The 15,168-nt window shown below is 39.5% G+C and overlaps 1 protein-coding gene across 1 annotated transcript in view; it reads right to left on the bottom strand.

The window, feature by feature from the left end:
• Positions 1–200: 200 nt before the first annotated feature.
• Positions 201–15,168, bottom strand: part of LOC102580894 (regulator of nonsense transcripts 1 homolog) — a 19,196-nt gene continuing 4,228 nt past the window's right edge. Inside the window, exons 8-29 of the mRNA XM_006358548.2 lie at positions 14,956–15,074; positions 14,437–14,545; positions 13,804–13,926; positions 13,631–13,702; positions 13,075–13,146; positions 12,905–12,971; positions 12,597–12,739; positions 12,377–12,448; positions 12,173–12,301; positions 11,290–11,445; positions 10,902–11,015; positions 10,473–10,571; positions 10,321–10,398; positions 3,690–3,824; positions 3,288–3,362; positions 3,058–3,175; positions 2,113–2,483; positions 1,962–2,024; positions 1,819–1,890; positions 1,549–1,680; positions 1,238–1,357; positions 201–1,017 (exon numbers count right to left, since the gene is read on the bottom strand). Of these exons, the coding sequence (XP_006358610.1) occupies positions 892–1,017; positions 1,238–1,357; positions 1,549–1,680; positions 1,819–1,890; positions 1,962–2,024; positions 2,113–2,483; positions 3,058–3,175; positions 3,288–3,362; positions 3,690–3,824; positions 10,321–10,398; positions 10,473–10,571; positions 10,902–11,015; positions 11,290–11,445; positions 12,173–12,301; positions 12,377–12,448; positions 12,597–12,739; positions 12,905–12,971; positions 13,075–13,146; positions 13,631–13,702; positions 13,804–13,926; positions 14,437–14,545; positions 14,956–15,074 (2,565 nt within the window). The 3' untranslated portion in view covers positions 201–891. The remainder of the gene's footprint in view (positions 1,018–1,237; positions 1,358–1,548; positions 1,681–1,818; positions 1,891–1,961; positions 2,025–2,112; positions 2,484–3,057; positions 3,176–3,287; positions 3,363–3,689; positions 3,825–10,320; positions 10,399–10,472; positions 10,572–10,901; positions 11,016–11,289; positions 11,446–12,172; positions 12,302–12,376; positions 12,449–12,596; positions 12,740–12,904; positions 12,972–13,074; positions 13,147–13,630; positions 13,703–13,803; positions 13,927–14,436; positions 14,546–14,955; positions 15,075–15,168) is intronic.

The raw sequence follows: 15,168 nt of genomic DNA, 5'->3' as shown, positions 1-15,168 counted from the left end.
CAATAGGAAAAGCATTGAAGTTCATGATCAACTGAATCTGCCTCCAGCAAATTTCATTTTATCTTCGTTGCAAGTCTGAATCCCAACCCCACAAACAACGTACGGGGGAAGGTAGAACTCGAAAGAAATCCAACATACACCATTTGAACTTAGCCATAGATACTACTTAAAAAACGATTGCAAATCCACCACCAACTAGGTAAGAAAGGGGATGGCTACAGCCAGAAAAACTGCGCTAAACGCAAGGTAAACACGTTAAATACTTTCATGGACTATACCATTAAGTGCTTTAAATAACAACCACCCACAGAAAAAAAACTCCATCACTAATTTAAATTCAAACTAAGTTGATTTTTAGGCTGACAGCCCAAGCTTAGGTACCTAAGAGTCTATAACAGCAGTAGCTCTACTGCATTATTAACAAACACATCCATCGTAGTCTACATACTAGTGAGTATTAATTACATGTCAGGAAGAGCTGAAAGGATTATGCTGATGTTTGCCAGAATACCTGTACAGGACGATAGTGCTAGCAGCTTACATGCATGGCTGTAATAACAACCGGCACCCTCCGACTAATTCCATGCTATGTAATGTTCTCTCCTGAATAAACAGTCACCTTCTCTAGCACAGCACACAAACTCAAGCAGATAACATCTGTTGTTTCACCTTTCTCAGCACCGGATGTGCTGCCCATGCTTTTCTTTATCAGAGAGCCTTCCTCCACCTCATCCCTCGGAATCAAATCATTCAGAGTCATCATGCTGTCACCAACTGACCTGAATTTCAGCACTCTTACTCCATCTTACACAAAATACAGTCACACATGACAGCACAAACCAAGTTGCTGGATGCAAACCCATAATCCATTAAGCAACAAACTGGTGGTCCTTAACCGTTGTAATGGAGTTTCTGATTTTGTGAGCCTTGAGGCTGTTGAGGTTGGGAGCTTTGCATGTTCAATGGTTGGGTGTTGTAGTGCCCAAAAGGCTGAGAGTACAGTGGATTGAGTAAACTCTGAAGAAAAACAGAAACAAATTTGATATTGACATTAATTAAACTGATGAACTAACCAATAAAAAGGAGCATTTTGCAACACGTGAAGTCCCCTAAATCTTGATACTGATGAAGAATGAACTTCCCAGTAGCTGGAGACTTCACGTGATGTGCATACTTCATATCTGCAGGTCTTTCAATGATATTGTTAACTACCAAGCAGAATTAATAATGCAGTAACCTGAGACTGAAGTGGATTTGCATTGGACATGCCAAAATGGTTTTGTGGACTGTCCTCTTGTGATGGATCGCTGTATCCAGCTTGTGTGAAGAGACCTTGGGATCCATGAGCCATGTAATCCTGCAGAGCAATCAAAATGATGACATAAGCATTCGACCCATGTAAACAGGAAGAAGAGAAACATCAGCAAAGAAAACCACATAAGATAACAGTTGTTCACCACCTATGAAGAGACTGTCGACCCCTTCCATTTCCCCCCAACAGACCTAAAAGAGCAAGAAATGAAGGGGCCAAGGGGCCGGACAGCTTACCTGTGACATAAATTCATTTCCTGAACCAAAACGTGAGTATCCAGCTTGTGAATTATGGTTCAAATAATTTCCTGGAAAACCAGCCTGTGCTCCCTGATTTACATAATCAACAGCATATCCGCTTTGAGAAGCCTGAATGGAAGTGAAACAAAGCTGAGTTAGTACTACTTAACAAAAAGGGAAAAAAGTGAATGTACAAATTAGATGGACAGGGGTGAGAACGTCAAGATATTATACAAACTGCCAGCTAGAGAATGTGTACGACAGTACCTGTGTAGAGAAGTCAGTAACATGATATGGAACATGGGATCCCTGGCTCTTGAAATCATCTCCCAAGAAATCCTGATTAAAAAATTAAAGGATAAATGTGATACTTGGCGAAGCAAACAACAGTGGTTAACAAAATCGATTACCTGTGACATGCCACCCATTGAAAATCCATCGCGAAATGTCTGGCTTGGTCCTTGAATGGCCATCTATGATTTTTAAAATTAAAAAAACATGCTTGCTACTAGAACAATAAGAATATGATAGAATAGTGAAAGAATTAACAGGTTTACTAACATTAGAAGCATATCCAGGTTGAGATAAAGGTCCTCCGCCAGATGGTTGAGTGTTTGGATTTTCAAGTGCAGAAAAGTTGAAGTTAGGCCCATGACTTCCAATAGGTTGCTGGGAAGCTTGCTGGTGAGAAAGATGGCTACCAATCGGAGCATTGGCATTCCCACGCCCGGCACCAAAACCCCGGTTACCTGGATGTGGAACATGAGGTACCGCTCCAACAGGCCCGTGTATAGCATCACGAGCAGGAATTGCATACGGTTGGGGAGGGCCGCCATGGTAAGGGGAGATGGGAACTCGAGGCATTGGATAACCAGAAGAATAGACACCGGGTCTGTGAGTACCATTGGATGGACCAGGTGCCATGTAAGAACCTATTAAAAAGATAAAAAGTTCAAAACCTGAGCCATAAGACAGGACTAGATGTATGAACACACTGTAATTTGGAACATAACACATGCTTTCACTTTCCGGCACTAATTCAAGAAAACTTGGCAGGGAAAGGAGGTAGCTTGGATTCTAACAACCTTATCAGATGATGAAACCTGCTCAGCGTGGAATCATCAACACCAAACAACTGCTTTCTACCCAATTACGAGGACCATTATGATGTATAATTTTTGGAGCACCTACAGGATTCCCATTTCGAGTAGGTACTTTTTTAGAAAATCACATTCTAATCTGAATCATCTACTTTGTCTATGCTTGTATACGGGTTTATCCCCAATTGCGTCAATATGGTACCTCATTTTTTTTGGGGGGGTGGGGGGAGTCATCATCTCAAAAGAAATTCCACAAATAGCAATTTTACAGGAAACATGCATGACTAATGAGATCCATATGGAAATAGTCACATCCATATCATAACATTTCCTACTATACAGATCAAAGCAACTGAATTATGAGTGTAAAGTAAGCCAATAGGAGAAAAATTAAAATCCAACATACCCCTAGAGTGACTACTTCGCCTGTCAGCATTGGGGTTTGATGAGGCAGGAGATCCATAATTATCACTAGGAACAATTCCAGGTCCACCACCAAAGAAAAGCCTGCGGTCATTGTAGATCTGCAAAACCAATGATGCGAAAGATCAACACCACATCAGAACCACAATATGATACATTCTGCTGAGGCACAAACATCAAACTTAGAAAGAACATATAAAAACCTATAAGTACCTTTTTTGGCTTCTGAAACTGAACCATGCTTTGCTTTAAGTTATTTAAAGGACCTTCTACCAAGCATTCATGCTCCTGATTGACAAACATGTAAAAGTTTGAGCATCTTGAGGCGTAATAAACTAGAAGAGATATTGAAGTGATTCCAAGAGTTTAAAGCAATAATGATGTAGTCAGACAAACTCAGCAATACAACACCCTCTTCCAAAGAGGATTGGCCCAAAAATAACACGCAATGAGCAAAATGTCAAAAATTTCCAGTTCAACAACACCTCAGTTTAGAATAATCATGAAATGCAGAATATTAGGTAATAAGCATTTTAAAAATCAGCATTACAATCGAAAAAAAAGAAAGAAAAAGTTACCTTAAGCATTTTCTTTCAGAACTATTTAAGAAATTACCTTGTAGTGTGTCAGCAAGCCATTCCAGAGAGGCTGCTTGCTCAACACTTTAGGATTTCCTAGGATAACGATTCCATAACGAGCACGTGTAAGAGCAACATTAAGCCTGCGAGGATCATTCAGAAACCCAATGCCCTGAAATGAATAGCAAGTAAACTATAAGTTCAACAGTTATTTATAAGGCACTGGCAATATGGGACGTTTTGCACAGCATGTTTTTTTTGTTTTACATAACTTTATGGCCAGAACAACCAACAAAGTATAAGAAACCCAGTCTACCTCTTGTACCTCCAAATAAAAAAGGGGTGAAAAACTAGCCTTTTAACACTTTAAAAAAGATGGAATGCAAAAAATCAAAGGTTATGATGCATACATGCCATGGAAAGAGCGGGAAAGAAAGGAGCAAACATCACATGAAGATTACTGTGAGAAATAGATGAAAAGAATATTATTGAAATTGTGTTTTAATTATTACATAGAGAACCCTATTTATAGACACTATGATACAATTCCTTACCAATTAGGAGACTATAAACTATTCATATTCTGTGTAGGATTGTGTATACCTATTCTATTCTAACACTCCCCCTCAAGCTGGTGCATACAAATTATATGTACCTAGCTTGTTACAAATGTAATTAATACGAGGACCGATGAGGGACTTGGTGAAGATATCTACAAGTTGATCATTTGACTTCACAAATTTGGTAACAATATCTCCTGAGAGTATCTTTTCTCTAACAAAGTGACAATCAATCTCAATGTGCTTAGTCCTCTCATGAAACACTGGATTTGATGCGATATGAAGGGCCGCTTAATTATCACACACAAGTTCCATATGACTGGTTTCTCCAAGCAACTGTTTGATCCAAACTAGCTCACAAGTTGCTAATGCCATTGCTCGATATTCTGCTTCCGCACTGGATCGAGCAACCACACTCTGTTTCTTACTCTTCCATGACACCAAATTACCTCCTACTAAAGCACAATATCCGGATGTAGAACGTCTATCAAAGGGTGATCCTGCCCAATCAGCATCTGTATATCCAGTGATATGCTCATGGCCTTGATCCTCGAAGAGTAGTCCTTTACCAGGAGCTGACTTTATATATCGCAGAATACGAACAACTGCATCCCAATGACTATCACAAGGAGAAGTCATAAACTGACTTACAACACTCATAGGAAAAGAGATGTCTGGTCTAGTCACTGTGAGATAATTCAACTTTCCAACCAACTGTCTATACCTTTCAGGATTAATGAGTTGCTCCCCTTGTCCGGGAAGGAGTTTAACATTCGGATCCATAGGAGTGTCAATGGGTTTACATCCCATCATTCCTGTCTCCTCAAGAATGTCTAAAGCATACTTGCATTGAGAAATAACAATACCTGATCTAGACTGAGCAACCTCAATACCTAGAAAATACTTCAGTCTGCCGAGGTCTTTAGTTTGGAAATGTTGAAAGAGATACTGCTTCAAATTAGTGATACCAACTTGATCATTGCCGGTGATAACGATATCATCAACGTAAACAACCAAATAGATACACAAATTTGGTGTTGAATGCCGATAAAACACAGAGTGATCAGCTCCACTACGAGTCATACCAAACTCCTAAATTACTGTGCCGAACTTCCCAAACTAATCTCGAGGAGACTATTTCAGACCATAGAGTGATCGACGCAATCGACATACAAGGCTACTAGATTCCCCCTGAGCAACAAAACCAGGTGGTTGCTCCATATAGACTTCTTCCTCAAGATCACCATGCAAAAAAGCATTCTTAATGTCCAATTGATGAAGAGGCCAATGACGAACGGTAGCCATAGATAGAAAAAGACGGGCATATGCTATTTTGGCCACAGGAGAGAAAGTGTCACTATAATCTAGCCCAAATATTTGAGTATACCCTTTGGCAACAAGGCGAGCCTTAAGCCGATCGACTTGACCATCTGGACCAATTTGACCGCATAAACCCAACGACAACCAACAGTAGACTTACATGTAGGAAGGGGGACAAGCTCCCAAGTACCACTCGAATGTAAAGCAGACATCTCATCAATCATAGCCTGCCTCCATCCAGAATGAGAAAGTGCTTCTCCTGTAGTCTTAGGGATGGAAATAGAGGACAAAGATGATACAAAGGCATAATGGGTGAAGATAAACGATGGTAACTTAAGAAAGTATAATGTGGATTAGTATTTCGAGTAGATCGTATACCTTTTTGAAGTGTAATCGATTGGGTAGCAGGAGGCAAGGCCACAGTAGGAGCAGGGTCCGGCGCATGACATGAATCATTTGAGACTATTGCTGGACGTGGGCCAATGATAAGTTAGGAGTGGTGGCACGACAACTGAAGATGGATAAGTAACTGTAGGTCCCTCAAAAGTCGATACAGGCAAGACTTGAGGTATGGGTAAGACCTCAGAGACATCAGGATGATCAGAAGATCTGTAATAAGGTTGAGATTCAAAGAATGTTACATCGGCAGACATCAGATATCGGCGGAGATCATGTGAACAACAACGATACCCTTTTTGAACTCGAGAGTAACCAAGAAAGACACATGAAAGAGCACGAGGGGATAATTTATCTTTTCCTGGGGATAAGTTATGAACAAAGCATGTGCTCCCAAATACACGAGGAGGGATAGAATAGAGATGTGACTGAGGATACAGTATGGAATGTGGAATCTGATTCTGAATAAAAGATAAGGGCATTCTATTAATTAAATAACAAGATGAAAGGACTGCATCCCCCCGAAAACGCAGCGGAACATGGGATTCAATGAGGAGAGTGCGAGCAATCTCAATGAGATGCCTATTCTTTCTTCTGCTACACCATTTTGCTGGGGAGTGTATGGACAAGATGTTGGTGAATAATTCCTTGGTGAGACAAAACTCCTGAAACTGGGATGATAAGTATTCTAAGGCATTATCACTACGAAAAGTACGAATAGAAACACCAAACTGATTTTGTATTTCAGCAAAGAAACTTTTAAATATAGAAAATAACTCAGAACGATCTTTCATTAAGAAAACCCAAGTGCGTCTCGAATAATCATCAATGAAACTAACAAAATAACGAAATCCTAAAGTGGAACTAACTCTACTAGGACCCAAAATATCAGAATGAACTAATGAAAAAATTGACTCTGAACGACCCTCAATACCACGTGAAAATATGGCACGAGTATGTTTCCCAAGTTGACATGACTCACAATCTAATTTAGATAAACTAGGCACTATCTGTTGCAGTTTGGATAGACTCAGATGTCCCAAACGTTTGTGAATGAGGTCTGGAGGATCTGTAACAGAGCATGCTGCGAAGGAATTTGAAGAGGTAAGATAGTAAAGGCCTTGCGATTCATGTCCTGTGCCAATCATCTGCACGAATGCTTATGGAGCGGGGGTTTGGAGAGCTATTAGAAACTTATGGCCCAAGTTAGAAGCAAATTTACATATCAAGGTGGGGGATGGAAGTAGAACTAGATTCTGGTGGGATGTATGGATCAAACAAACCCCCCTGAAAGACCTGTTTCCTGATCTATTTATTTTGTGCACCAATTCTAAGGCAATGATTAGTGATTGTTGGACAGTACAAGGTTGGAATCTTTATTTCAGAAGACTTCTAAATGATTGGGAAATAGAGAGAGTAGCCAAATTGTTGGAGGAAGTGGGGGATTTTGCAGGCACCAATACTGACAATGATGTTGTTAGATGGTCACACAGTAAGGATGGGATCTTCACAGTTGGCAGGGCATATAAAAAGGAGTGCAACTCGCAAAGTAGCAGATACCAGAGTTCATGGAAAAATATCTGGAGGACTGCAGCACCAACAAAAGTTAAATGCTTTACTTGGCTGGTCATTAGAAAGGCATGCTTGACACATGAAGTCTTGAGGAAGAAAAGAAAGATCATACTTCCGTGGTGCTCTTTATGTGGAAAGACGGGGGAAACTAACAGTCACCTATTCTTACATTGTACTTTCACAGCACAAATATGGTCCATGTTTCTCAACTATTTAGAAGTGAAATGGACTATGCCCGAACATATAGCTGATTTACTTAGTTGTTGGATCAGGAGAGGAGGTAGCAAGAGACAGAAGACCTGATGGAATTTGATTCCACATTGCATTTGGTGGACAGTGTGGAAGGAGAGGAATAGTAGGAATTTTAAAGATATATCCAATTCCATTCACAAGGTTAAATGAAATTGCATTGTATCTCTATATTTTTGGTGTAAAGAGATAGGATTAGAGGATTCAAATCAACTTTTAGAACTCTTAGGATCCTTGTAAGTATTATGCTTTTTGTTCTTTTCTAAATTTTTTAAAGGTCCCCAGCATATCCTTAATGCTGAAGAATACAATGTTTACCAATTCTCAAAAAATCATCTGTCCCGTATTGCGGTCCTGCATAAGAAAAGAATCAGCAAAAAAGGTGATGCTACAATGTAGGGCACGTGTCAAACGACTAACAGATGCCAGATACATAAAGAACAGAGTCTAGAGTGACAGAAGAAAGGGGTGTGGCTTTTCCAACCCCTTTTGGTTTTGTTTGGATCCCATTGGCCAAAGTAATAGTAGGAAGAGATTGTGAATAAACAATATCTGATAGAAGTGATTTGTTACCAGAAATATGATCAGAAGCGCCCGAGTCCATGACCCATGAGTATGAGACTGTGAAACACAAGCAAAAGAATTACCCGCAACAACATTATGTTGAACAACCGAAGCTACGTGTGGAGACGTTTGCTTACTTGCTCGATATTGAAGGAACTCATCATATTCTGATTGAGCAATATGAGCATTATGGGATGGTCGATCAAGCGGAGCACCAAATGCTTCTGGTGGAGATGTCTGCTTACTTGTACGAATACGAAGGAACTCATTATATTCCTTTAGAACAACATGATCATAATTGGGTGGTGGACCATGCAAATTATGACATATGTCACGAGTGTGTCCAGACTTATGACAATAACTACACTTGGACCGAGGTTTTCCAAGATTGATATGTTCGTTTTTCTATTGTTTGAGATGCGAGAGCAGATGAGTCAATAGTCGATGATGAAACTGCTTTGTGGCTGGAAGGCGCGGCAAGACGAAGTAGACGAGAGAATAATTCATCAACTGTAGGAATTGTAGGGCTAGCTAAAATCTAATCACGCACTGAATCATGGTCAGTAGGAAGTCCAGCAAGTGTAAAAACTAGAAACAATGTATGTCTGTGGTTTTGTTGTTTTTGCACGTCCGTAGTGACTGGCATCAATGTATCAGATTCCTCCATGACTGCCTGTACTTGTCCCAAGTAGGTGGACATATCTGATTCTTGTTTCTTTAAGTTGGTCATACGAGATATCACATCATAAAATCGAGATATGTCATTAGTGTATAAAGCACGAGCCTTTTCCCAAACTGAATAATATGTTTAGAATGGACGGAACAAAGGCATCAACTTGGAATCAATAGATCGCCATAGGAGACTACATAACTGAGCATCAACCTTCTACCATTGTGCGTTGACTTTTGCATCTTCCCCACTAGCCTTTACCTTTTCATCTACCACACAGGCAATGTTCGTTAAGTGATCTTGGACACCTTGACCCTTGCACCACAACTCAACCGAGGAAGCCCAAGCCAAATAGTTTGAGCTTCCCATTAATGGTTCTGAAGTGATCATAGGGCTTGAACTTCCAATTCCTATATTCTTGGAGCCAAAAGTATCAATCCCTAAAGACATGTTGTGAAATTAGAATATGTAGCCAAAAAAAAAAGGATTTTTTTTTGTCGAAATCTGGAAAATAGGGCTGTTGCCGGAAAAGTAGATCTAATCGCCAAATATTGGTCGGAATGAGGAAAAAAATATATGGGCAGCCTCGGAATGAAGAGGCGACCCCACTGGAAAAAGAAAAAAATGCCCGGAAAAGACAGACCTGACAAGCTTGCCGGAGAATTTATTCTGGCGGCGCGTGAGGGCGCGTGTGGCAGTTGTTTCCGGTGAGATTGACTGGGCTTTGCTCGCCGGAGATTTCCGCACCTAGTGGTGGTGTTGATTTTCGAAAAACAGTGACGGAAAAATTAATTACTCGGACAGCCACTTAGGTTACCGGAAAAACTGCAAAAACATTTTTTTTTCTCATAATTGCTTTGATACCATGTTAAATTAGGTCTTGGGCCTAACTCACACCCCAAAAGCTAGCTCAAAGGGAGGAGGATAGCCCAAGCCTTATAAGGAGTCCACCCATCTCATTAACCACCGATGTGGGACTTTTGTCATTCTTTAACACCCCACCTCACGCCCAGTGCTTAGCATCTGTTGCGTGGGCAATTTGTATTTTGGGGGCCCCAACATCGGGTGAGTCGGGCCCTGCACTGATACCATGTGAGAAATATATGAAAAGAATATTATTGAAATTGTGTTTCAATTATTACATAGAGAACCCTATTTATAGACACTGATACAATTCCTTACCAATTAGGAGACTATAAACTATTCCTATTCTGTATAGGATTGTGTATACCTATTCTATTCTAACAATTACAAACTATCAACACACTAAACCACATTGGTATCATATTAACATGAACAGCAAGTGAAAACAGATAATTCTGGATATCTATACCAACCTGATGTTCATTGCTCCTGACACAAGACAAGATGATATAATCTTTTTCTCTTCCTTGAAATGAATCTACACTTGCAACCTGGTGATAGAAATTACTCAGTTAATTGGAAGAATTTAAGAGAACCGTAAGTAGCCCCTCTATTCACAAGTTACCTCAATTTCCTTGTAAAGTTGCTGCCTTAAAGCACCATTTCTAGACATATAATTTACAATATATGCTCGTTGACCCTCATATGGTGTTATAACTCCAATCTGGCAAATACGATACAGACATAGTTGTATACAAATGAATTATTCAACTCCTAGGCACTTTGATTGCTGAGAAAAGGAAATGATAGTACCGGAAAGAAAACTTATCTGCCACTATGCATTTGGAAGTAGGTAAGTGTGAGTACAGGTTTTTAAACTTAAAAATAGGAAACCTTTCTTCAAATTAAGTCTTGCCAATTTTTAAGGATTGTGGTGTCTCTTAAATATATGCTTGAAAATGATTATTCCATCTTAAAGTTTTACTTTGCAGAAATTTTGTACTAACTTCCTCAGCATCGAAATGACAAGTTAAAAATCTAAACAACCACATACCTGACTAGGGACTACACCACTTTTGAGGAACGTAGTCACTAGCTTCTCAACGCTAGCAGCTTCAGTTCTATTTAGATAGGAAGTTCCACTAGAACTGATCTCCTCTTGTCCCATCTATAGAGATTAACAACTGCGTATGACTTTATACAGCCAGAAAATGGGAATACACAAAATAGAAAGTGAAAAAGAAATCATTAGCCTATATGGCTATATCTCTACAACACATAATCCTTAGTATCTCATAGCCATAGCAGTAATATCTAAAGATAATCAAGGAAGAACAGAAACAAAATATATACATCTTTTCACTCTAGGAAGGACATCAGGAAATCAACTAGATAAATTGGGAATACCCGGACAATAATTGTTTTTATAAAATTGAGCATACCTGGACATAAAAGAACATGGGACGGTTTGGCACAGGCCAAGGAAAATCAATGCCTAATGATTGTCTCTCATTGATGGTTACACCATTTTGAAGTGTACCTTCGTAAAAACTATTTGACGGGAACTCTGACAGTGCAGGATGCATACGGTATTGTACCTAATATTGCATTTCAATGGACAGGAGAACCAACATTATATATCAATTGAGCAAATATAAAGGGAAAAGCAGAGAAGGTACAAACATTTAACAGTAAAGAGGAGTCTGAACAGCATAGACAATAATCAATAAGTTAATCATAGACAATCATGAAAGGAATGGAAGCAGAGTATCTACGACTGTACTTTGTCAGGCAAATTAAAAGGGCTAGAATGGCATGCACAGAAACTCAATGACTGACATCTAAGTTTAAGCAGGATAGGGACTTGCTAATACCTCTACACAATTTGGTATGAAGCATGGGAATATCACACACTTAAAACTAGAAATCTTTTGTCCTAGAGCCTTGGTGGACAGAGAATTCTGGTACCTGTTGCTTGCGGGAGGTGACAGGTATCCCGTGAAATTAGTCGAGGTGCGTGCAAGTTGTCCCCGACACCACGGTTATCAATATATATATATATATATATATATATATATTTAATCCTCCTCATATTGAAGAAAAAAGATAGTGGGACATTGAAGAAGTTTTGAATATTGGTGTCCATAAACACCTCACCCAGAAAAAAGGTAAGAAGAAATAACGGTCTACATAAAACACATGAGCGCTTCAAATCTTTATATCAATTGCATGAGGAACAAGAGAAAACACTGGATCTCATAATTCAATCCAACCTCATAAATCCCAGAAAAGTTTATGCATAAAAAAAAACTCCCAGAAAATCACCTGCAACCTGATTGGCTTCACACCCAGCAGTACAAGACGTTCAAACAGGGATTGAGCAAGTCCAGCCCGTGCAGCTTTCTTGCACATAATGACAGGTCCAAGCTGGCAGTGATCACCAACGAGGACAATCTAGCACATACATTACAGTAAGTATCTCCTATATGTATAGCCATACCTCAATATGAAATAAATAGCAGCAGTTACCTGCTTTGCTCCAAGAACCAAAGGAATAAGGCATTCAGGTTCACCTGCTTGAGTGGACTCATCAATGAGCACCTACAATAAGGTTGCATAGCAGAGATGTTGAAACCATCAAGGAAACATCCAAATGAATGAAAAAGCACACACACAAAAAACTAAATGGATAAGAAAGTGAGAAAAGAGCTAAAGATCCTCAACATCTTTACTTCTGAGGCAAACCAACCTGACGGAATCTAAAATTTGCCAATCTAGGATCTCCAGCACCAACACAGGTGCAACAAATCACATCAGCACTTTGAGCAATCTCCCTCTCTGTAGCCCGTTTCAGAGCTTTATATTTCTTCTCATCACCGCTGGAGAGTTCTCCTGAACATCAATAAATTAAATGAATTTGGAAAATGTGCACACATTTACCAATGCTGCAAACAGGTGATCATGTATGTACATAGAAAACCAAAGTCTTCAAGCTAACAAGTCCAATTGGAACACCAATATCCATAAAGCATAAACAAACTAGAAGGGAACACCAACCTTGTTCATCCTTCAGTTGCTGTAACTTGTAAAGTTCACTCTTCTCGGATGTGTCAAGATGACGAACCTACATGGACAATGAGTTGAAGAATGGATGGAGAGAAAAGAATATAAAAGGTTCTGAAAGAAAACTTATACGTAAGTGTGTGATAATTCACAAAAGAACTAACCTGATAGTGAAGGGTTAAATGCTCAACAGGAGAACTGACAGCTTCTCTCGACTTAGCACAGAGCCTTACAACCTGGGAGAAAATAATTCATAAGAAAAGAGCTGAAGAATCCAACATTTGATGGCGTTTCTATTCATTTTCCGTGACTCCTATGTTCTCAATACTTTTGATTTCTCTTTCTTTTTCCTTTACTTGTGTGGTTATATAGCAATCAACAAGGCGCCTTCAGGTTATGGAAAAGTACTCCTGACCAATCAACATATGGAAAGGGGGTAGAGGAGGGGGAAAAGGAATATGTGATGTCAAAAAGACAAGGAAGAATAGTTCAAATTTCAATAGGCTACTTCCATTATACAACAACAAAGAAACATGTGTTGATAACCAAGCAAAAATAATGACTGAATGTTATTTTTCTGGACCTAGTAGTGAGTATTTTATTTTTGATGCATAATCTTAGAATCTTCTATACAAAAAAAAATAGTGAATGAGAAATTGTTAGAATAGTTCAATGAAAGCTATCCAGCAGAGGGAGATACACACAAATGCTGCTCCTCACCTTCAGTCCAGTAGCACTTATTTTCTCTGCTAATTGGTCCACAGCCACGTTACTGGGTGCACAGACCAAAACCTGATGAAAAATTGTCAAAGAAACGGTAGAGAATATGCTTAGAATCAAGGGGTTACACTAAACAATGAAAACAAGGTCAACTTGTAGAACAATTAACTTACCTGACCCTGGCCTTGCTTGGCCATATGATACACGATGGCAGCGGAGGTAACAGTTTTTCCCGTACCAGGCGGACCTTGAATTAAACTGACGGGCTTTTGGAGAACACTTTTTACAGCAAAAACCTAGAAAAATGCACATGTACTATAAGACAATATTATTCCTCTTATTCATTTCTATCCATCAGAAATGTGATGGGGTGACCATTTTTCCCCCTTCTCTTTTTGGGGGTTGGAGCAAGCAGATTTGAGGCACCACTCTCAGGCTAATAAACTAACAGCTGAGCGGAGGGAAAACTTTGTGAGCAGAGTGACCAAACAAGACTACCAACAAATTGGATGCAGGTGGTGACATTCATGATGCAAGCAACTAAATAATAATTAGTAAGAATCTCAAAGTCAGCTAACATAACTATCATAACATGTGTAGCTCTCTAGATGCACAAGTGTGCACGTGTATAAATCCCATAACTTCTATTCCTAAGGTGTGCACTTGCAACTATGAACTTGCCCCCAAATACATATTAAAAATATTCCTGAAAAACGGGTAGGAGCAAGATAGATACTGAAACTTGATAGACAACTCTTCTGTTTGAGAAACGAGTTAAAACTTCAAAGAAAGACAGAACCGCCAACCTGAGAAGCGTTAAGCTCTGGAAGACCAGGAGCACCAAAACGGCGAGGAACTGTATTCCGAACCATCTGCATCTCAACTTCGTGACCTAGCAGGTGATGGTAAATATACCTACATAGTAGAATCAATGAATCAAACACAAGTATCCTAATAAAAAAGTTATAATCTGGTTGACACAAGCAAAATTATCTGCTAAAGGTCATCAAGTATGAAAAACTACAGCTATATCATATACTTCAAAGTTCCCTCGTGACACCAAGACTGGACAGCAAAGCAAAGTGAATTATCTATCACATTCAGCAACAGCAAAGTAAAGCAGGAATAGTGAATTCTTGCTACATAAATGCCTCCAAGAATCACAGTATATCAACCCTTGGAAGAAAGTCAGAAAGCAAGTATGAGATGTGTATAAGCAAGATGTAGAAGTACAAATTTAAAGCAAAATAACGCAAACAAGAGGGAGAAGGACATGTATCATTTTCTTTAAACTTCTTTTAGTAAATTCAGACATTCTCACTCACCCACTAACACTTGTCTCATCCACAGCAAAAGTTTTCATTGCAGTCTGCATCCTGTCAAAGCTCGTACTCTTCCAAACAAAGTCAACGCTCAGCCCATGGGTCACATCAACCGGAACTCCCTGCAAGACAGGAATGTTGCAAATGAATTAAGAACACAAATCGCGATGTAACGTTAGTTGGGGGGGGGGGGGGGGGGGGGGGTGCAAAGAAAAA

The sequence above is a fragment of the Solanum tuberosum genome, unplaced genomic scaffold (assembly GCF_000226075.1).
Source record: "Solanum tuberosum cultivar DM 1-3 516 R44 unplaced genomic scaffold, SolTub_3.0 scf00274, whole genome shotgun sequence".
Taxonomy (NCBI): Eukaryota; Viridiplantae; Streptophyta; class Magnoliopsida; order Solanales; family Solanaceae; genus Solanum; species Solanum tuberosum.
Note: the sequence above shows the minus strand (reverse complement) of the source record. Positions and strands in the feature narration are given on the sequence as shown.